Source organism: Salmo salar, chromosome ssa18 (assembly GCF_905237065.1).
Source record: "Salmo salar chromosome ssa18, Ssal_v3.1, whole genome shotgun sequence".
Classification (NCBI taxonomy): Eukaryota; Metazoa; Chordata; class Actinopteri; order Salmoniformes; family Salmonidae; genus Salmo; species Salmo salar.
The window spans coordinates 9,356,113-9,377,902 of NC_059459.1; the positions used below are offsets into that span (position 1 = coordinate 9,356,113).

General features: G+C 41.6%; 3 protein-coding genes and 1 long non-coding RNA gene across 6 annotated transcripts in view; 1 reads left to right on the forward strand and 3 right to left on the reverse strand.

Annotated features, from left to right (window-relative positions):
- Positions 1-2,210: 2,210 nt before the first annotated feature.
- Positions 2,211-3,541, forward strand: LOC106576919 (uncharacterized). Its single transcript, XR_001322033.2, has 2 exons — positions 2,211-2,692; positions 3,037-3,541. It is a non-coding gene; the product is annotated as an uncharacterized lncRNA (long non-coding RNA).
- A 3,364-nt stretch (positions 3,542-6,905) lies between these two features.
- On the reverse strand, positions 6,906-8,259 carry vent (ventral expressed homeobox). 2 transcript variants are annotated; one of them, XM_014154448.2, is made up of 3 exons: positions 7,811-8,259; positions 7,484-7,683; positions 6,906-7,359 (listed from the first exon to the last, which is right to left on the reverse strand). In XM_014154448.2, exons 1-3 carry the CDS (start codon positions 8,151-8,153, stop codon positions 7,090-7,092), a joined length of 813 nt encoding a protein of 270 aa, XP_014009923.2. In that variant the 5' UTR covers positions 8,154-8,259; the 3' UTR covers positions 6,906-7,089. The 2 variants fall into 2 exon arrangements, with proteins under 2 accessions (XP_014009923.2, XP_045556509.1); XM_045700553.1 differs by having other exon boundaries at positions 7,484-8,258.
- A 2,062-nt stretch (positions 8,260-10,321) lies between these two features.
- Positions 10,322-13,141, reverse strand: LOC106576785 (homeobox protein vent1). Its single transcript, XM_014154186.2, has 3 exons — positions 11,194-13,141; positions 10,867-11,087; positions 10,322-10,666 (listed from the first exon to the last, which is right to left on the reverse strand). Exons 1-3 carry the CDS (start codon positions 11,459-11,461, stop codon positions 10,442-10,444), a joined length of 714 nt encoding a protein of 237 aa, XP_014009661.1. The 5' UTR covers positions 11,462-13,141; the 3' UTR covers positions 10,322-10,441.
- A 270-nt stretch (positions 13,142-13,411) lies between these two features.
- The window catches only part of LOC106576784 (kinase non-catalytic C-lobe domain-containing protein 1), a 63,659-nt gene continuing 55,280 nt past the window's right edge, over positions 13,412-21,790 (reverse strand). For both annotated transcript variants that reach the window (XM_014154182.2, XM_014154181.2), the window contains 7 exons: positions 21,068-21,283; positions 20,709-20,791; positions 20,327-20,480; positions 19,954-20,076; positions 19,424-19,483; positions 16,474-16,631; positions 13,412-15,426 (listed from right to left, as the gene is read on the reverse strand). In XM_014154182.2, coding sequence (XP_014009657.1) covers positions 15,195-15,426; positions 16,474-16,631; positions 19,424-19,483; positions 19,954-20,076; positions 20,327-20,480; positions 20,709-20,791; positions 21,068-21,283 — 1,026 coding nt within the window. In that variant the 3' untranslated portion in view covers positions 13,412-15,194. The remainder of the gene's footprint in view (positions 15,427-16,473; positions 16,632-19,423; positions 19,484-19,953; positions 20,077-20,326; positions 20,481-20,708; positions 20,792-21,067; positions 21,284-21,790) is intronic.

Below are 21,790 nucleotides of genomic sequence, written 5' to 3' on the forward strand. Positions count from 1 at the left end.
CGAGCTATGAGAAATCTGTACTATAACACATTACTACCCCTCATTTCTCATTTACTGTACATAAATTATTTGAACTGATGAGGTCATGAGTTTCAGCTTGATCACTGATGATTAGTCTGTCTGTCTCTCTCTCTCTGGTCTCTGAAGCTTAGTCTCTTTCTCTCTCTCTCTCTCTCTCTTGCTCTCTCTACAAGACTTCAAACAGCAAGAAGAACCCCGTTTTACCTGGTTTGACTCAGGCCACCTCTCCTACCTCAACGTTTCCCTCTCAGCATTGCTGCAGGAATTAAAGATAAATAATTCAACATTGGAATTGTAAGGGGTCTGTTCTGTAAAAACACAATGCAACCAAGAAAACATAAATATAGGGAATGAATGTCAAAGTGTCAGCCATAAACCAAATGCTTTGTAAAAGCCCAAAATCCACGAGTTGAAGAAATGGCAGATATATTGTCTGTGATCCAATCAAAACACATGTATATTAGGCAGATAAACAATGACTTCAAACGTGTTCATTTGAGCACAGCAAACACCTCAAATGGGTTCTAAAAATGCTGAGAAACATGTTTACGCTGTGTAGCAAGTAAGGTTATGTAAGGTGATGTCACCAACCTAATATCTCAAACTGTTACTTCCTTCAAAATGTAATGCCAAGCACCTTTTGTTGCCCAATTCTGAGATGGAAGACAGTTTCACTTAACTCCATCAAATATAAAACTCTGCAAAAAAAAGGAGAAATCTAAAATGCTGCATGTTTAAGGGCAGCCAATTCAAAGGGATCTCTTGAGGACTGGGAGTAAAATTAGTCAGGGTATTCAATCAAAGTGAACTGTAAGCAACAACAGGACAGGTAACTATTCTGTTTAGCAGGCATTCACACAGTGCAGTATACTAGAGAGAGAAAGAGAGAGAGAAAGAGAGAGGGGGGTGAGAGACAGAAAGAGAGAGACAGAAAGAGCGAGAACGGGGAAAGGGAAAGAAAGAGGAGAGAGAGAGAGACTGAGAGAAAGGGCGAGAGGAAAGGAAAGGAAGGCCATAAGCTAGTGCATAAGAGCATTTCTACCATCCAGCGTTTGAATCTGCTGCCTCCAAGTGGTGACTGTAGAAAGCTGTCAAAGTTTGAACATGATGGATGGTGGAGATGGAGTTCAGAGCAGTGCTTTTCACAACAGGGTATGCGCGCCTCATCAAGGGTCCTGTGAAGGGTATGACTAGACTGACACATTCACATCTGACAAAGGTATTCAAATCAAATGTCCATGTATTGCTCTATATGGGATATTTTGCCAGATTGTCATGATGCAAACACATGTCCATGGTGAAATCGAATAAATCTTAAATAGAATCGAAACAATGACTGAGGGTATGCCATCATAGTGGCACGGTAGACAAGGATATGGTCATGTGAGGATATGGTCATGTGAGGATATGGTCATGTAAGGATATGGTCATGTGAGGATATGGTCATGTGAGGATAGGGTCATGTGAGGATATGGTCATGTGAGGATATGGTCATGTGAGGATATGGTCATGTGAGGATAGGGTCATGTAAGGATAGGGTCATGTAAGGATAGGGTCATGTAAGGATAGGGTCATGTGAGGATAGGGTCATGTGAGGATATGGTCATGTGAGGATGTAGTCATGTGAGGATATGGTCATGTGAGGATAGGGTCATGTGAGGATAGGGTCATGTGAGGATAGGGTCATGTGAGGATAGGGTCATGTAAGGATAGGGTCATGTAAGGATAGGGTCATGTGAGGATATGGTCATGTGAGGATATGGTCATGTGAGGATATGGTCATGTAAGGATATGGTTATATAAGGATATGGTCATGTATGACAGGACGTCCGATAACAACTTCTATGATACATGACCACCCCTTAGTGCAAAACCAGAAGAGGAGTGCAGATTCACACAGTTTCATTTCGGTCTGGTGAGAGGGTTTGTGCTGGCCTCTGGCCTTGACATACCAGAACGCTCCCACTGCTACAGTGTGTGTGTGTGTGTGCGTGCGTGCGTGCGTGCGTGCATGTGTGTGTGTGTGCGTGTGCGTGAGGGTGTTAAAGAGAGAGAGCACATCAGTGCGTGTGCAATGCATGTGTGTGTACTGTATGAATGTGTGTGCATTTGTGCGTGTGCATGGGTGTGCTACGTTGGTGCGTGCACACACACTTGTGTGTGAATGTCTCACCTCAGCACATCCTGAGAGTCCTTGTCCGAAGACCTTGAGGAGTACTAAAGCACGGGGCCTCTCCTGGGAGGGGGAGAGAAAGAGACCCTGAACCGATAAGAAACGTTTCAGCCGGTAGGAACGAGGTGTCCTAACCCTCTCCCTCCTTCCTCGCTGTGCTGTTGACGTCTGTGAGGAAGATAGCAGATGATGTAGCAAGTTTATCCTCCACTACCATGGCGAGCAATGACAGCCAATCAGCCTTAGCTGAGACACTGAGGCTTTGTCGTGCTTGTTGCTGGTTACTTTATGTAATGTACCTATTTTTTTAGAGGGTTGCTCTGGCCCCTGAAGGTGCATGTTATGCCATGGCCTGAAACCAAGGAGGTGGGCTAAGTGCTGACGGAGCTCAGAAAACAGCTACTCTGTCTTTCTCAAACATCTTCAAGGTCTCTGGGGAGGAATAAATGCCCATGAGAAGGTGTTTGCTTTGGGGAGAAAGCTCTGGAGCTGTACAGGGTAAGTCAGCTTCTTTTGGATGGTTTTCACCTGATAATAATATAGAACTAAAACTTTATCCTACAGGCTCAGGCAGAGTATAAAGTCTATTTTAGGTTTTTCACATTTGCTGTTAAGCAAATTATTATTAAGAACGTGTTAATTGCAGTTATTTTCTTATTCACTGATTGAAGTCCTGAAAATTACTTTCAACGTATTCTAAAGTATAAGTTACTTTTGTAAAGTTGCCTTTACATGATCAAATATGAATCACTTGGTTTTTTTATGTTATTTTAATGACATTGCATAAGTTTTAATATCCAAAGTGTTAATTCTGTGAGGTTGTCTGTCTCTCTCCCTTCTAGGTCCACACAGCGGCCGATTCGAGAGGGGTATCTGTACTCGCTGTTCCTTTTTCCTATGCATATACCTCTTTGAGATCTAGCTTTAAAGAGGCATAGGGCATGGGAAAATGGGGCTGCAGAGGTATTTCACCGACCGGACTACCCCTGGTCAACCAGCACAGCCCTAAGTTCTCCCTGTTCCCCCATCTTGGACCTGAACCAGAGGACTCCAGAAAACAAGACCACAACAAGACACACTGAACGCAGTGGAGAGACTATACCATACCTCGCAATGAGAAACTGTGTTTTACAATGTCCTGAAATATTCTATTGTCATCTCCTTTACTTTGTATTTTTGATGATAATACCATAGTATATTTCGTAGATGTCAAAGTTGTTGTTTTATTGCAGACTTTCTATATTGATGTGTTGTCCACCTAGTGAGTGGAATTGTCTGGTGTTGTTCAGTAACAAAGTCTATAAAAAAAACAATGTTGGGCTGAAGAACCAATTATTGATCTTAAAATGTTTGTGTCTTATTTTCTATTATTGGACAAATGTATCCCTTCAATTGGATAACCACGAATAGTTAGTAATCAGATAATCAAATCTTAAAAAGATTTACATTTGAGTTATTCTTTGACATAGTTCAAATAACACCATACCACCTTGTATTTATACCACGCAGAAACGACCTTATGACGATTTTAACAGAACATTCACAAATTAATAAGATTTCGAGGAATGGCAATCTTTTTAAGGTCAAGGGCATTGAAAAAGATGATTTAGATCCCAGTAAAGTCCCCCATTAGCTTAGTTATGGAAAGGTTACACTTTAATAATTAAACAGTCGTTTTTCCTCAATCCTATGAGATGTAAAGAAGAATATAAAGTGGTTATGGTAAAGACAAAGGTTTGAAATAGTGTGTTTCTGATCTTATCATATAAATTTTCCAAAAAACAGGAATCTCCGTGCTTTTCCAAAATGACGCAATGCTCTTAAAACTATGCTGCTTTCTAACAACGGTTCTAAGAATCTTGCCTTTAATTCGGAGAATTCAGTTGCAATAGATGCGTGTACTTCTTGAATAATGTCTCCTGTATCAGAGCATATGTAGCCAAGGATAAAATGGAAGAGTGAGTGATGGGAGAATAACATGAGTGCTCATTATGCAGAAAACGGCCATTGGGACTACTACTCCCACCCTCCTCAGTCCTGTCGGCTCCACTCTGTCTGTAGCCATTCAGCCACAGAGCAGTCAGCTCTTAGCAGGGCATTTACCACATTCTTACATTACTAGACATGCTAGTTTGTCACAATGGTGAAATATTAACATTAACCGTAAAGTAAACTGCAGGTTATTTTTGAAATACTGTAATAAACGTTAACCTCCTACTGGGTATTCCCAGAATAATGTTTAGTCAACCAATGACAGAAAATGTATATAAATAATGTATGTCTGTTGCTCAGTTTGTAGTAGCTTTGATTTACTTCGTACTGTGATTTATTTCATTACAACAAACTGTGTTCTTGACACAATTTTAGTAAACAATCAATCAGATATTGTGCCTGATACAACTCATGTATACAGTAAATGGATGAGTAGCACTTACAAAATAAGTTCAATAAAATATTTTTCTTCCAGGTCTCCTCAACACCTGGAAACGATCTAGTTCAACCCAAAGACAATCCCTTCCTACCCAATACCCACCCTCAGATCAAAGAAACTCAGATGGACTGATTCAGATTTAGCTGGCCTTCGATATTGACAGTAGTTTATCCACTCTGAAATCGACTGTTTGGAATGATGAATTTAAAAGGTATCTATTGTTGTATTAAAAATACAGTGACTTTAAAAAATAAAAATACAAAATTAGGCCTACACTATCCTTTCCATTTAGCTTAGACAATACCATAATATTTCATGGCTGAGAATGAATGTCAATCAAAGTTACTTCCAGTAGCCAAACAGTTTTCCCTGAGTTCCTTTAGGCCCCCAACACCACACTCATATGCAGATCACCATTTTGGTCTTGCAAAAACAGTGCCTCTCAGTCTACAGACAAGCGGGAAAAACAACAACATATTTAACCATTGGTTGTTATCTGTGCCTTACCAAAATTAATGCAAGAAGCAAAACGATTCCTGAGGATTTTTTTTTGCAGAGCCCAATACCAGTCTTGTATTCAATAGACCAATGCCAACAGCAATAGGTGTCAGTATCCCTTAGATTTTGCCTAAGCCATAGATTATGTAAAAATTAGAATTTAGGCCTATTGTTTGGAAACGTGAAACTCTAAATGTCTTTGTTTCATAGAGTACACAGTCAAGAACTCAATACCAGAGCTGTGATTTTGCAGGACTGGCTACATTTTTTTACATTTACACTTGAGTCATCTAGCAGATGCTCTTATCCAGAGAGACTTGCAGTTAGTGAGTACATACATTTCTATACTGTAGTGAGTGCATGCTCATTTCATACCAATCCTCGATAATATCTGGGCATATTTGACCTCAGATGTACTGCAAGCCCTGAATGTTGTGTCAGACGTTCTGTTTTTTAGAACCAACTTCACTCAGAACTGGTTGAGATAGAGTGAGCATATCATCCGATTAGAGGTGGCATAAATAGACTACTTTCAACATATATTTCCCATTGGTAAATGGGATGGACCCTTGAATGACTCCAGAATTGTTTATGGCGGAAATTCGGAATGACTCAATCAGCCACCGATTTAGCTGGCATCAACTAATGACTTAGGTAACATACACCTCTAGCAGACTTTAGGGCGCCGTTACCTCGCGCCTCTCGAGGAAGTGCGAATCCTTCGATTGAGAGACAATAGAGCTCAATGATCTTGTAGTTACCTCTTCTTTGATGTCTCTTTCAACCTCTTTGAAGATATAAATCTCCTGCTAGCAGAGTGCAGTCAAGGCTCGGAGCCACACACCATACCACCGGACGCCATCGGAAATATTTGTCTACAGCAGCCGGCATACGGACACGTATCTATCTGCATACAGACGTATCTATCTGTATGCCACTACATGTTGCTGCAGACAGATGGCAGTGGCCTATACTGCCTACTGATATAAACCCTAATCCTAGATAAGTCTTATCTAATCAATTTGGATAATTGTGATAATGATGTAGTATGTATGTTCCTAATGTAAAGGGAGGGTTGAAGAAACGCACCACTGACACCTGCTATCCCCCTTCAATATTTGCTAAACCTATAGAAGCAATGGACGATACCAAAATCAGCACCAAAGTTATTGCCATACATTTTCTGGAATTATACCGCTTGTTGCGTGACCTTATGACAGGTGTTTAAACACCAAGCCATTGTGTTCTTTCATACACAACCCATGCAAACTTACCGTGTCAATAACACGTCTCATAGCTATAGACCTATTTATGACGTCATGGTTTTATTTGGCCTAGAATTTGCGTTGATTTATTTTTTACCTTTGCAAGTCAGTGAAGACCAAATTCTTATTTTCAATGACGCCTGGGAACAGTTTGTTAACTGCTTTGTTCAGGAGCATGAACGACAGATGTTTACCTTGCCAGCTCAGTGATTTGATCTTGCAACCTTTCGGTTACTAGTCTAACGCTTTAACCACTAGGCTACCTGCTGCCCAGTGCCTGGAAGATTAGTGAACGTATATGTGAATGAAATACGCCTCTGATTGTAGAGTATCTGTTTGGTTAAAAGACAATTATTCCAAGGACTGAACCGAAACTATTATGGAATAGTACATGCATAATGGCAAAAACAAGCAAAAGGTAAAAAGCAAGAAGCTGGTAACAATTATACATTTTATTTGTGAAAAACGTAATATCCAAATGTTTACATATATTTATCTGTATATAAATAAAACGTAGTACTTTGCAAGTAATTAAAATGTCTATAATAGCCTCAAAAAGGACAACGATGAAGACAGATCTAGATTCTAGATACAAATTCCCCAATTGGAATCAACCAGTTGCGAGTCAAATAATTAAACAGAAGTTCACTATTAAAACAGAAGTTATACTATAAGAATCAGTCTTTAGGATTGCTGTCCAATCAGTAGTAACAGGGCGCCAACATCATGGGGTGAATTGGTTTTCCATGAATCATCTGTTGCAAGGGGACTCTCTGAATGTGATGCGGGCAGAGCGCTTGTGTTCTCTGGGCGAAGGTGGGGAGCTGTCCACCAAGCGCTTGGTGCTGAAATGACCGAGCGGCGTAGACCAGTGGTGGCAGCAGAGATGCTGGAGGAGAAAAGAATTCTGGTCGCAGGTCTTGGACCTCGCGTTTCAGCTTCATCCTTCTGTTTTGAAACCATGTTTTCACCTGAAAGGAAATCATAACATATGATACATTAGTGAATGCTAACGTTGTAATGGTGTTCTTGATCAAATCATAAATCCAAGTCGTGAAGACATGTCGTAGCTTAGGCTATTGCTTGTGCCCTTACCTGAGTTTCAGAGAGCTTCATTTTCTCAGCAATCTTTCTCCTCTGAGTTGTACCGAGGTATTTGTGTTTGTTGAAGGTTCGTTCTAGTCTGCAGATCTGATCAGAGGTGAACTTGGTTCTCATCCTGCGGTGTAGTGCATACTCGCCCTCGCTATCGTCCCCCATCTCGCTCTCAGAGCCCGTCGTGTAGCCACAGCTATCTGGAAAGGTAAACAAACAAAATATTGTCAGTCATTCATCCAGAAATCAAAAGTAGGCTTATATGTAACACACTCCAACATCAAATGCTCAAATCGATTGTTTTGAGGGGGGAAATTATACACGTACTGTTTGGAGATGATGGAGTGTAGTCGTCTTTAGTAGCAAGCTCGTTCATGTCGACATGAAGTATCACTTCAGTAGGTCCTTTCGGCTCAACTGCAACTTGATTATACGTTGATGGAGCTTGAGGAACAACTACACAAGGCATGCGAGACCTTGTCCTGTCATATATTGTGTCTTCTTCGATGTCCACTTGGTCCGTTGAAGTGTTGTAAAAACTTTGAGATAACCATTCTACTGAGAAGTTCGCCATGGTGTGCCCTCTTGTTGGTGCGATCTGGTGGTCTGTTGTGAGGCCTCGAGCCTCGGGTCCTCGCTCTATATAGGAGACACCCCACTGTATTTGCATATGCAAAGGACTCTCAACCGAACGATAAAAACCGTGATGGTCGGTGTAATGGAAATTAATAGATGTTGCAATTGTGTTTTTTCACAAGTTCAGTGGCCTCGTTGATGTGTCCCGGCGCCACTATGTCTGAGTAGGCTATGAAACTCCGTCTTGTCAGGCATAGCCTCCTAGTTGCCCATCTCAGAATGAAATTATTTAGGCATGTCAATTACTAAAGAGTATGACTTTATTATAGGCCATTATGAGATTAGAGTAGACAGGGTTAAACACAATTGTAGTCCACTGCTTTGATTATATTACATTATTTAATTTGGAAAAGTAAATACATGTTTTTTGATCTGTCATTAGCATTGGCGTGATTTATTGATCGCCTACAATAATCTAACGGGGAAATGTATAGGCCCTATATATCCACGCAATGCAAAGATTACCCCAAAATGTATGATGGCATACGGCCTTTTTCTATACGTAAAATGCTCTATTGCGCTGATATTCTATGGGGCCAGGCTACTGTAACTATCATTTGTGAGACCATTGTTCCAGACGTAGACAGAAGCGCCCAGCTGTCTGCTCACCAACATGAAGCTGATTGCTGATGAGGACCAATTGTATGTCTGACACAGTGGGTGTGATTGCTGTCAGCATGCCTAAACGGAAAATGAGAGAGCCACATTTGATCTCTGTTTACTTGTGAATTTGAAAAGGCATTTGCTTTAGGCCCCTGGCGAATAGTGAATCTCAAGCAAACAAGTTCCACAGCAGGTCTCAATGCAGTTCCTATATTTCATTCAGCACAACAACATCACTGTACTTCTTCGTAATTACTGCACTGTCGGAGCTAGAAACACAAGCGTTTCGCTTCACCTGTGATAACATCTGCAAATCTATGTACGCGACCAATAAACTTTGATTTGATTTCATTGCATAATATAGCCTACAGTAGTTACCCTCTATATCGTATCTGTCAGTATCTGTCTGTATGGGTGGTTTTGTGATTTAGTCTACCACCTTTAAATGATCACGCTTCAATTGATTCGTTTATGGCCAACTGGACAATGACTGGTTTTCACATGTATTTATATAGACAAAGTTGTCCTATCTATTTCCTACTTCAAGACATAGGGTCTCAGCAATCGTATCACATAATCCCAGTGTTACCTCTGGCTCAACTTCAAACCTGAGATCGGACTATTTAGCACACAAAACCCCAGACTCTCTGGAGCCAGTCCCTAGGACTCATGTGGTAAGTGTAAACTCATCAATGACAGGCTCAATTAGGACTAATTGTTGACCATGATCTCCCCGTTAGCTAACCTTTGAAGTGCCGCATTAGAGACAAACATAATTAGTTGACGCGCATATGAAAGCACAGTATGTGGGCCACTGCTGTGGCGGACAAGAGAGGGAAGTGACGTAGATAATACAGCCTAAAATGTAGCTGTTCTGTCAGATTTTCATTGATTCGTAAATAAATTAATCACGGTTACCACGCTATATGCAAAGGCCAATATATAATTTGTTTTGTAGGCCTACGATTTGTTACCAGGTAGTCATGGGCCAACATCAGGGAGAGTAGCTGCTGCCTTGGCAGTTTTGGCCTACAGTTCTCTTCAACAGCGTCTACACTAATCTGATAAAGGCCTATAATGAAGTCATACTTTTTAATAATTGAAATGCCTAAATAATTTAATTCTCAGATGGGCAAGTAGGAGGCTATACCTGACAAGACGGAGTTAATGGGGATCCTTAATAAATACAAAACATACAGATATCATTGTTGGTTAGTGTAAGTAAATATTTCACGGTAAGGTCTACACTTGTTGTGTTCGGCGCATGTGACAAATAAGTTTGCTTTGATTTGATCAGGGAAGCTACCAGATTGACAACTCTGGCCCAAGAACCAATCAACTGATCCCCAACCACACTGCGTTTCAACTCCAACCAATCAACCCCAACCACACTGCGTTTCATAACCCTGGAGCCTCTAGTCTTGAACGATAGATCAATGTGATCTATTCATGGTACCCATAATCAATGTAATCAAACTAATGAGATCATCCTACGTTTAACATCATTTATTTGATCTGTCCATATGGCCCTTGACAGCAACTATTGTCGCTGGCAAAGTTGGAAATGTTGACATTGCATACGAATGTAGAAAAGTAAAGTTGTGATATAAGATAGACTTTATTGAATGATAAATATACTTTTAACATCTGTACATCTTTATAAGAAATATAAAAAAATTCACTGATTTTGTGGAAAGTTCAGTCTGTAGCTTAATGTCCTTAATAGAAATGTGCGTAAGGGTGTTGATGAGAAACCATCTGTTCCACCATGGGCTGGTATATCACGTGGTTTGCAGCGGGGGAGAGTTGCTGGTCACCGAAGCTGTGGTACTGAAATGGTCGCATGGGCTGGAACATCATCTGAGACTGAACTGGGTACTCTGCGCGCAAGTCTAGGAGCTCCCTTTTCAGTTTCATCCTCCTGTTCTGAAACCAAGTTCTCACCTGAAACATAACATGAAAATGGATTAGAACCAAATTAACACTAATGTAATCGAATGAAATATAAGTACACGTTGTATAGGCCTAATGACAAAAATGTGCATACCCACTGGGCACAAACGGGTTGAGTCAACGTTGTTTGAACCAACGTGGAATAGACGTCTGTGTCCAGTAGGTAGTTTACATTTAGTTTAGTTCCTGACCTGAGTTTCAGAGAGGTTCAACTTCAGTGCCGTTTTGACTCTTTCTCCAGCATCTGGATATTTGTGTTTGTTGAAAATCTTCTCCAGCTTTTCTATCTGCTCCGGTGTGAACCTAGTACGCACGCGTCGTTGGCCTCCGTCTCTCTCTCCCTCTTCCACAGAGGGACATTCCGAGGAGGCAGCCTCACTGTCATACCCTGAGGTGTACCCGTTTTCTGAAACTGTGATAGCATGTCAGTGAATACACTTCAATAAAACGCCATCGTTAATCATGTAAAATATGTTTTTTTACTATTATTATTGTATCGTATAGTAAATTGTACTTACGACTTGGGGAAGAGCATGTTGTTGGATGCAGAGGTGAGCTCAACCTGGATTCTAGATTTTGGGGTTCTTCAGTGGAATCCCTGAGTTCAATCCTTGTGGTCTTTGGTTTTGTTTGGAGGTAGACCTTGTTAAAAAATGTTGGCGGTCGAGGCTGGACCACGCAAGGAACATGGGATCTGAAGTAGGTTGGCATAATATCCACAGATCCTTTCGGGTTGGTGTTGTGGTTGCTCTGTGCGAGCCAGTCTACAGAGAAGACCTTGACCATGTTTGCTTCTAGGAGCTCTGTGTTGGTCAGCAAACTATCTATGGCGGGTCAGAGAATGTTGTGACAAGACCTGTTGAGGGCCCTCCCTATAAAGTCCCGACCCACTTCAAAATTTGCATCTGCAAAGGCGTGTTAACGCCTGATCGATTCCCAGTGATTGGGGCCTAATGCCTCGTTGTTGAAGCCTTTACATGTCCTGTGATTGTGTGAAAGCCTGGCGCCACCAAGTCTGTGAGAACCAGTTTAGCTCATGCATTTGTCTGCCTCAGCTGAAACTATACCGAAACATCACATACAGAGGCGGAGAGTCATCCTCTGCATCATAGTTCAAAGGAATTATATGTTGACACATAAACGCCTACAATGTGTGTATTTAATAAAAAGAAGAACTTGATGTTTAAGTTGTATTCCAGAACGAATAGATCAGCAGACCAATTAAAAACACTATCTAATCAAGATAACAGGATTTGCCATAGGCCTAGACCTAATAAAAATATAACCTCAATATGACTAAACTTGTAACACCATGCTGCAACACAAGTTAGTGAGAAGACAATTGTGTCTATATCTGTACCTTGTGATCCCAGAGGTGACACCACAGGTTCCAGAGTGCTGGGGTGATCTTTGTTCCTGGGGCCAGTAGTTTATCCTGATCTGGTAACCTAAACAGGTAAAACTCCAGACCTTCTACAGTATTACGTGATTAATCAGTTGTAAAAAGTTTTTTTATGGGCTATGATGGGACCAGAGTTTTTCTAATCAGGTCACATGGTTAAAAAAAAGTATTGGCAAAACTCCTGGCCTTGGGGAGGATGAAACTCTGTCAAACTGCAGCAACCTTGTACTTGTTCATATTCATTATATTTTAAAGCTAGACTAACAGGGGGGGGTTTCCTCTAGCCTACACAGAGACAGCAACAGGATTGGACAATATAACTGCTTCGTGCATGTTTGCGTTATGTAGGCCTAATAACTCACAGTCTATTGTGATTATTGATTAAACTTGGGCTGACTAGGATACCTAGACCTTTTAAATCCAAAATGATTGACAGAGAATTTGTGCACGAGTTGACAAATCATGAGGCTAATCGGTCTAAAAACAGCACTTTGCCCCTCCCTTTAACGCTTTTGCATCAATATCTTTTATTCAACTAAACCAAAAGTGGTGGAGCTCTGCCCCCACCTGATTGAAACGTTTTCTTCCGGTCCTAGATCGTACACATACATTTCAGTCAATCACTGTGGCCTCTAGGATTTTATGGGAATGGAATGCTATTTTATAATCCTTTATAGTTGACCACTCTGAAATAAATTATTTAAATGATTTTACACAATATGCAATATAACCACCAACATTGCTCAGCCTGCAGTCTGATCATTTACATCATTCCTTTCTAAATATCAGCCCCTTCCATGATACTAAAATCAAATGTAAAGCAAAGGCAAGTAAAATACTGCTCTAAAGGTTTAGCATTAACACCTCTTCGATACCCCGGTGAACACTGGCGCCACTGGCCCAACAGACAGCATTTGGCGCAGTCGGTTTAAACATTACAGATCAAAGGTATTACAGTAGCAACACAATTAGGTTTGATTGTAATGTAAATAGTGGAGAGCAAGCTGTAAAGAAGTCGGAAAAACGCCTACAATGGCTACCGTACATGTGGTTTTGCATAGCTTACAACTAGGCAAAGTATCCCCAAATAGGCCTATCCAAAATTGCATTCCAGCCAGATGTTCTCCAGAAAGAATGTCAAAAACATCTAGAAATGGGAAGTTGAAGAAATTTGGGCAACCCAAATGATCCAACCAGGCCAATGTCGCCAGGTGTCCCTTCTCTCTGTATGCGAAGCCCTTCACGTGTTTCAGTCTCTTCAGATGGAATACCCCCAGCAGCTACGGGACAATAACCCTAACATTATCGCTTAGATATGACAATGCAGATAAGGATATATTGAATGTCTCCTTTATCGATGATCTGACTATTGCTTCTCAGCCTCCCAATTACGACCCTTTATCTCGTGTGCTTTGAAGAGGTGCCCTGATCCCGTCAGATAACAATGGAAGCTGTCCGGTCCTCACCGGACGCCGCCGGGGGAAGTCGCTTCCATACAGAGCATATTTCCTCGCCTCTGTGGCAACGTCCTTAGTAGTCGGAGACAAATTGGACCCCCAACTTTAACACCCCGACACACACATACAATGAGTCTGCCACTGTCGCATGCTCTCCGATCCTCAGTGATCGGGTAGTTTTTGTTTGTTTGTTGTTTTGCTATAAATCCATACAAAAACACAAGTAGGATACAATACATCTTCTCATAGATTGAGTTTGCTTCTCATTTTAAGCATGGTGGGCTACATTCTCGTCCCCTGGTTGATGAATTATATAAAAATCATGAACTTTTCTTTCAGTCAGAAAATATATGAACATATGTGGGAAAACACCAAAAATAGGCATTTGGCATAAACTAACATATTTAGCACATTTACATCAGACTTTGAAACATGAAAGATTACAAGGTAGCTTACTTTGCGTTTTTAGAGTTTTTAGATGCTTGAAATAATGGTAGGAGACATACAATAATTGTAACTACAGCACTTAATTCTCATATTAGATACATCATTTAAACGATAATTAACTTAACAAGATGTCAATGTGCTAAATATGGTAGTATGATTATGCCAATGTTTATTTTTTTTTTTTTCCACATGCATGTATGTTGATATATTTTTGGGACTGAAGAAAAGGGAGAAAATTTCATGATGTTTTAGCATTAATCAACCAGGGACAAGAACGTAGCACACCATGCTCAAAATGTGTAGCAAACTCAATCTATTAAAACATTTATTGTAGTTGTTTCAATCAGTTTGCAAATCACATGTTTAGAAAATTGATCTAATTTCACTTTTGCAAGTATGACTATGCAACAATTTGTAGCCTATTTACACCGTAGTTACATTGCAACATTAATGTTTGTTTTAAAAACACTTATTGTATGGAACTATAGCAATTATTCAGGTATTTGAAATCCTTTAGTCGTAATAGCATACTACATCATGATTTTGATCATTTCTTTGTATCTTGAAATGCTGTAATTATCATGTCAAATAGCCATTGGCAATGTATTTCGAATGGTGCTCCAGAGGGATGAATATGGTCATTAGCTATCTGTGGTCGCATCAAAATGTCTAATTTAGCTATAATACAGGAGTACACTCAGTGAATTAAAGACATTACGTCAACTCATTATGAAACATTGTTGCACATTATCACTATTATGTTGTCTCGGACACTAGCAATCGAAATTCGTGTAAGAGAAACGCGAGCATCCATATGCCTCCACCAGAAGGATTTTCATAAGTCCCATACTGTTTTCTACTCTCCTCATCCCAATATTTAAAAAAAATCAATTAAATGTTTCACATGACATTGTAGTCCGCTTTGGAGAGAATCAAGGAGTTGGATGTGCGCTGTGGGTTGTCAGGCTATTGGGTGCAATGTGGGGGGTTGAGCTGGATTCTTACAAAAAAAGTTATTACCAATAAAGAGAGAAAAATGAAAAGTTTTCCCAGACAACCCCCTGCTACTAAAGGAACCCAGTGGGGTGTGGAGGGTTTGGAGTCTGTTGAGTAGTTGTCTGACCAGTGCTAGGAATAGGTCCTCTCTGTCCATATAATCATATTCATTATGGCTTAATAGACCAAATTGATCCTAGATCAGCAAGGATGTGGGTCACTGGAAGGTGGCCTTCACCCTCTTCAGTGTGTCCTGGATCCTGCGGGTGTGTCGGTCAGTGGGGTTGTGGTAGAAGTTGGCCTCGTTGTCTGCAGCCAGCAGGGGGATGTCACAGCCGCTGAGGTGGCCTATTCTTAGTCTTATGTAGGCCTGCAGCTCCAGGTCAGGCGTGAAGGAGTACACCGTCTCCTGGAACGCATGCACCTGACTCACCACCTTGGCTATGGTCCTGGAGAGTAAGGAAGGAGAGAGCAGGAGAGAGAGAGAGTGCAGCGGTAAAAGTTGGGGCCACCATGGAGATGGAGAACAAGACAGACAGAGAGAGTGAAAAGGAGAAAAATGAGTTTGCTATTGTTCATCTGCGGCAGAAACATAGACATAGTTTGCCACCACTTTACTGAACACTTGCACCATATACAGTACAGTAAGTGACCTGATTTCCAGAGTAGTCGGGGAACCTAGGGTCTATCATAACCAGCTGTGATGCTGCCTCTCACCGTGACCCTTATGACCACAGCATCTGTCAACATCGATGCGTCTCGGAGCACCTGGTGTGCCACATCTCCTAATATCACACCCCATCCCCGATACACCATCTGGCTGTGTGCTAGCTTTAGTAGAGGAACCCAAATCGTACACGACTGCCACAGAATAAGCAGCTGTGTCATTATCGTCCGCCGCGACTTTCTGTGAACCCAGCATCTGGCCGCCATATTTGAGTGGGTAGAAGGACACAGGGAAACTTGTTTGATGGCAATTTGGCCCACTTCGTTACATCGAGGGAGAAAGTTAATCTCAAGTTTATGCCGTTTATCAATGAGCGTCAGGTTGATATCCCTGTCAGTGCAAAGGTGACCAAAATTAATCTCAAATGTAGATGCATGCAAATAAACGCTATAGGCAAGTATTTTGAGTGTATAGGCCTTGTGTAGGCTACAAGATTTTCTAGACCCAGATTAAACATAGTCCTGGGCATGTATTCACAAAGCATCTCAGAGTAGGAGTGCTGATCTAGGATCACATTTTCCCTGTCCATATAATCTTATTCATTATGATCTAAAAGGCTAAACTGATCCTAGATCACCACTCCTACTCTGAGACAGTTTGTGAATACAGGCCCAGAAGCCGGTTTCCCGGACCCTAAATAAGCCTAGTCCTTGATTTAAACTCATTTTCAAATACTCCATTCAGATTCTCCTTAAAACATCCTTTTTAGTCCACGACTTAATCTGTGTCCAGGAAACCGGCCCTGAGAAATTGCATTACGTTCATTCACCTGAGTTTAGGCCACTTGTAGGCGCCACTGGTCAGAGTGAAGGATCCTATCTCCAGCTGCTGAATGTGCATGGCCAGGATGTGGACAGCAGGGAGGGTGGGTCTCCCCCTCACATGCTCTCCTCCCATCAGACACAGGTTATCACTCTTCAGAAAGACCTGACAAAGAGGGAGGGGGAGAAAGGGAAATAGAGTGAGTGAGAGAGAGAAAGAGCATTCACAAACAGATGTCTTACTCTTCCATTGATTTATAACATTGATTTCATGAAAAAATAAACTATAAAGTTGAGCAAAATCCCTCCTCTTTGCAAGGTCGGCACGTGTGCTGTATGTTACTTGAGAATATTTTCCATCAAGTTTGGTTCTATGTGCGCAGCGGTCTAAGGTGCTGCATCTCAGTGCAAGAGGCGTCTCTGCAGTCCCTGGTTTGAATCCAGGCTGAATCACATCCGGCCGTGATTGGGAGTCCCATAGGACGGCGCACAATTGGCCCAGCATTGCCTGGGTTTGGCCGGGGTAGGCTGTCATTGTAGATAAGAATTTGTTCGTAACTGACTTGCCTAGTTAAATAAAGGTTATATAAATAAAAATAAATATATAGCCAGTGGTGGAAAAAGTACTAAAATGTTATACTTGAGTAAAAGTAAAGATACCTTAATAGAAAATGACTCAAGTAAAAGTCACCCAGTAAAATACTACTTGAGCAAAAGTCTAAAACTATTTGGTTTAAATATCAAAAGTCAATGGAATTGCTCAAATATACTTAAGTATCAAAAGTAAAAGTTTTAATGATTTTAACCCCTTATATTATGCAAACTATACTCAGCAAAAAAATAAACTTCCTCTCACTGTCAACTGCGTTTAATTGTAGCAAACTTAACATGTGTAAATATTTGTATGAACATAACAAGATTCAACAACTGAGACATAAACTGAACAAGTTCCACAGACATGTGACTAACAGAAATGGAATAATGTGTCCCTGAATAAATGGGGGGGTCAAAATCAAAAGTAACAGTCAGTATCTGGTGTGGCCACCAGCTGCATTAAGTACTGCAGTGCATCTCCTCCTCATGGACTGCACCAGATTTGCCAGTTCTTTCTGTGAGATGTTACCCCACTCTTCCACCAAGGCACCTGCAAGATCCCGGATATTATTTTGGGGAATGGCCCTAGCCCTAGCCCTCACCCTCCGATCCAACAGGTCCCAGACATGCTCAATGGGATTGAGATCCGGGCTCTTCGCTGGCCATGGCAGAACACTGACATTCCTGTCTTGCAGGAAATCACGCACGAAACGAGCAGTATGGCTGGTGGCATTGTCATGCTGGAGGGTCATGTCAGGATGAGCCTGCAGGAAGGGAACCACATGAGGGAGGATGTCTTCCCTGTAACGCACAGCATTGAGATTGCCTGCAATGACAACAAGCTCAGTCCGATCATGCTGTGACACATCACCCCAGACCATGACGGACCCTCTACCTCCAAATTGATCCCGCTCCAGAGTACAGAGGTGTAACGCTCATTCCTTCGACGACAAACGCAAATCCGTCCATCACCTCTGGTGAGACAAAACTGTGACTCATCAGTGAAGAGCCCTTTTTGCCAGTTCTGTCTGGTCCAGCGATGGTGGGTTTGTGCCCATAGGCGACGCTGTTGCCGGTGATGTCTGGTGAGGACCTGCCTTACAACAGGCCTACAAGCCTCAGTCCAGCCTCTCTCAGCCTATTGGGACAGTCTGAACACTGATGGAGGGATTGTGTGTTCCTGGTGTAACTCGGGCAGTTGTTGTTGCCATCCTGTACATGTCCCTTAGGTGTGATGTTCGGATGTACCGATCCTGTGCAGGTGTTGTTACACGTGGTCTGCCACTGCGAGGACGATCAACTGTCCGTCCTGTCTCCCTGTAGCGCTGTCTTAGGCGTCTCACAGTACGGACATTGCAATTTATTGCCCTGGCCACATCTGCAGTCCTCATGCCTCCTTGCAGCATGCCTAAGGCACATTCACACAGATGAGCAGGGACCCTGGGCATCTTTCTTTTGGTGTTTTTCAGAGTCAGTAGAAAGGCCTCGTTAGTGTCCTAAGTTTTCATAACTGTGATCTTAACTGCCTACCGTCTGTAAGCTGTTAGTGTCTTAACGACCGTTACACAGGTGCATGTTCATTAATTGTTTATGGTTCATTGAACAAGCGTGGGAAACAGTGTTTAAACCCTTTACAATGAAGATCTGTGAAGTTATTTGGATTTTTACGAATTATCTTTGTAAGACAGGGTCCTGAAAAAGGGACATTTCTTTTTTTGCTGAGTTTAGATGGCCCAATTTTAATTTACAGATAGCCAGGCGCAAACTCCAACACTCAGACATTAATTTACAAACCAAACATGTGTGTTTAATGAGTCCGCCAGATCAGAGGCAGTAAGGATGACCAGGGATGTTCTCTTTATAAGTGCGTGAATTGGACTATTTTCCTGTCAAAATTTAAAAAGTGCTTTTGGGTGTCAGGTAAAATGTATGGAGTAAAAAGTACATTATTTTCTTTAGGAATGTAGTGAAGTAAAAGTAGTCAAAAATAGTAAAAATACCCCCCAAAACAACATAAATAAATACTTAAAGTATTTTTACTTAAGTACTTTACACCAGCCTTCAGCCATTCTCAAATAAGAATACGGTGTGATGTCTGGTAGCAGAAGATTAGTTTCTATATAACAATCGTTTAAATAAATCAGTAAAAAAATTAATATAACAAAATGCTGGCCAGCTGTGAGCATGTCACAGAATTTCACACACAGATGTGCTGCTTGAAGGTGTTTTTCTTTCGGTTTATTTGCCTGAAGCACCACGTCTCTGGTACAGCAGAGGGCGCGCACGCACGCACGCACGCACGCACGCACACGCACGCACACGCACACGCACACGCACACACACACACACACACACACGGCTCACCTGCACGGCTCGCAGATCCTCAAGGACCTCACACACCTTGGTAGACAGATGTTTCCAACCCTATCGGCAAGAGAAGAGGTGTTTCATTTAGCAAGAACCAATAAATCTGTCTCACACTTACGGAAGCTTTACTCCCTTAAAGTTCAGCATTGACTAGAACAGGTAGAATATTATTAGAACATGGAGAAACAACAAGAATACATCAATTTCAGTTGTTACACTTACACAATTAAACTGGACGTTTCTGTTGCACTTCATGGGGTAAGCACACACTTTCGGTGCCGTTACTTCCTCCTACATCTTGTTTCAACATAAATTCTGATGTTCTGGCTTCCATAACAGCAGAGTAAAATAGACATTTCCCTTCATTAAGGGCCTAAGAGGTACGTTACTTTACAAACGTTCCACCTGTCTGTGTAGAATGAGTTTTGTTTTTTTCATGGTGATTCCGAAATGGCTCTGGTCAAAAGTAGTGCAATACAGTATGTAGGGAATAGAGTGCCGTTTCAAATGCAGGCACGCAGACCTACCGGTAATTGCCTGACAATCACATTCTCCAGGCCTCCAAGGACCTGCATTGCCGTGGCAAAGTCTCTTGATTCATAGCAGTGTTTGGCAATTAGGAGAAACTTGGTGAGCAAAGCCGCTTGGATCTGCAGCAAGAAAAGAAGAGAGATCCGATGGTCATGCATTCACACAAATCATTATAGAAAACAAAGAATACATCATATAAGTGCATCTGATGGCTCTCACGTAATTAGATTCAATGGACAATGACTGACTGTGAATGAAAATAAATGATGTGTGTGTGTGTGTGTGTTCAATGAATGAATGATGCACATCGATATAGAGATCACACCTACTGTCCAACAGAGTTGTAGCCTCATTACTAGTAGATCTCACCTTTATCGAATCACAGATGACGATTTCTGCAGAGACCCAATTGGAGATGCTGTCAGCATATCTCAGTAGCTGTTGGAGGTGGCTGTCATGCGGAGTCCCTTCATGAACAAATAGACTGCTGCCCTCTACTGGAGGAACAGAGTGTGACGCATGTCTGTGGCAGAAGACAGGCAGTCAGACAAGAGACTGGGCTGTAGATGAATGGTTTATTTTATGTCACAGAAATTGTCAGGGACGCAATGGCTGACTGGAACGAATGGCTCATTATCTAGCAAGTGATAATGTGTTCAGATTATGCATTCTGGTATACTCATTTGGTACTTCAAACAAATTTGACTGAAAAGCCACTGAAATATTTGGAGCACAGGGAATATTTACTCACTTGGTGACACTAACAGCTTTGTCCCTGACTCCTTGAGATTTAGAGTTGAGGAAATGAATTGGGTGACAGCCTTGAAACATTTCCTGCATTTGGAGAAAAAAAATCTAACCAAAAGCTTATTTTACACGTTTATCTGCTAAATGACTCAAATGTAAATATATACTGTAGGTCTGTGAATCTGTTTTAAATTTGTAAAGGAATGATTTGTCTCCCCCTAGTGTTTATAAATGACAATGTTTGTGGGTGAGTGTGAATGCATGAGAGAGGTAGAAATTGTATGTCTACGTATCTGTTGCAGCAGGATGATTTGGTGGGCTGTGCATGTGTGCATGTCAGTGTGTGCGTGCGTTCGTGTGTACCTGCTGCAGTAGAGTGAGTTGCTGTGCCGTGTGTTGGGCGCTGTGTTCACTCTGACTAAAGGGGTGTCTCTCCTCGCTTCTGAGGCAGGCACTGGAGATGTCATCCATAAGGGAAGTGTAGTAGGGCCGGGGCAGGGCTGCTGCTATGGAGTAGGCCTTGTCTTTAGGCTGGGTCGACTGGGGCTCAACCACCCTGGATATCCTCCACTGGAAGCTCTACAGAGATACATCAACTTAGAAAGGTTCTGGCTTTGAATACATACAGTGCCTTCAGAAATTATTCAGACCCCTCGACTTTTCCCCCATTTTGTTGTGTTACAGCCTCAATTTAAAATGGATTACATTTATTGTCACTGGCCTACACACAATACCCCATAATGTCAAAGTGGAACTATGTTTTTAGAAATGTTTACTAATTAATAAATGAAAAGTTGAAATGTCTTGAGTCAATAAGTATTCAACCCCTTTGTTATGGCAAGCCTAATTATGTTCAGGAGTAAATATGTTTAACAAGTCACATAATAAGTTGCATGTGCAATAATAGTGTTGAACATGACTTTTGAATGACCACCTCATCTCTGTACCCCACACATACAGATAATTGTAAGGTCCCTCAGTCGAGCAGTGAACATCAAACACAGAATCAACCAACAAACAAAGAAGGGCACCAATTGGGTAACAAAATCCAAAGCGACACTGGATAGCCCTTTGAGCATGGACAAG

What these genes read in the sequence shown, in the direction of transcription:
- LOC106576785 (XM_014154186.2), bottom strand. Translation starts at nt 11,461, where the DNA reads ATGGTCAAGGTCTTCTCTGTAGACTGGCTCGCACAGAGCAACCACAAC. An exon ending in AACATGCTCTTCCCCAAGTC is followed by an intron (nt 11,088 to 11,193) that starts GTAAGTACAATT and finishes ATGCTATCACAG; the next exon opens with TTTCAGAAAACGGGTACACC. An exon ending in TGAACCTCTCTGAAACTCAG is followed by an intron (nt 10,667 to 10,866) that starts GTCAGGAACTAA and finishes GTTATGTTTCAG; the next exon opens with GTGAGAACTTGGTTTCAGAA.
- vent (XM_014154448.2), bottom strand. Translation starts at nt 8,153, where the DNA reads ATGCAAATACAGTGGGGTGTCTCCTATATAGAGCGAGGACCCGAGGCT. An exon ending in CACTCCATCATCTCCAAACA is followed by an intron (nt 7,684 to 7,810) that starts GTACGTGTATAA and finishes TTACCTTTCCAG; the next exon opens with ATAGCTGTGGCTACACGACG. An exon ending in TGAAGCTCTCTGAAACTCAG is followed by an intron (nt 7,360 to 7,483) that starts GTAAGGGCACAA and finishes ATTTCCTTTCAG; the next exon opens with GTGAAAACATGGTTTCAAAA.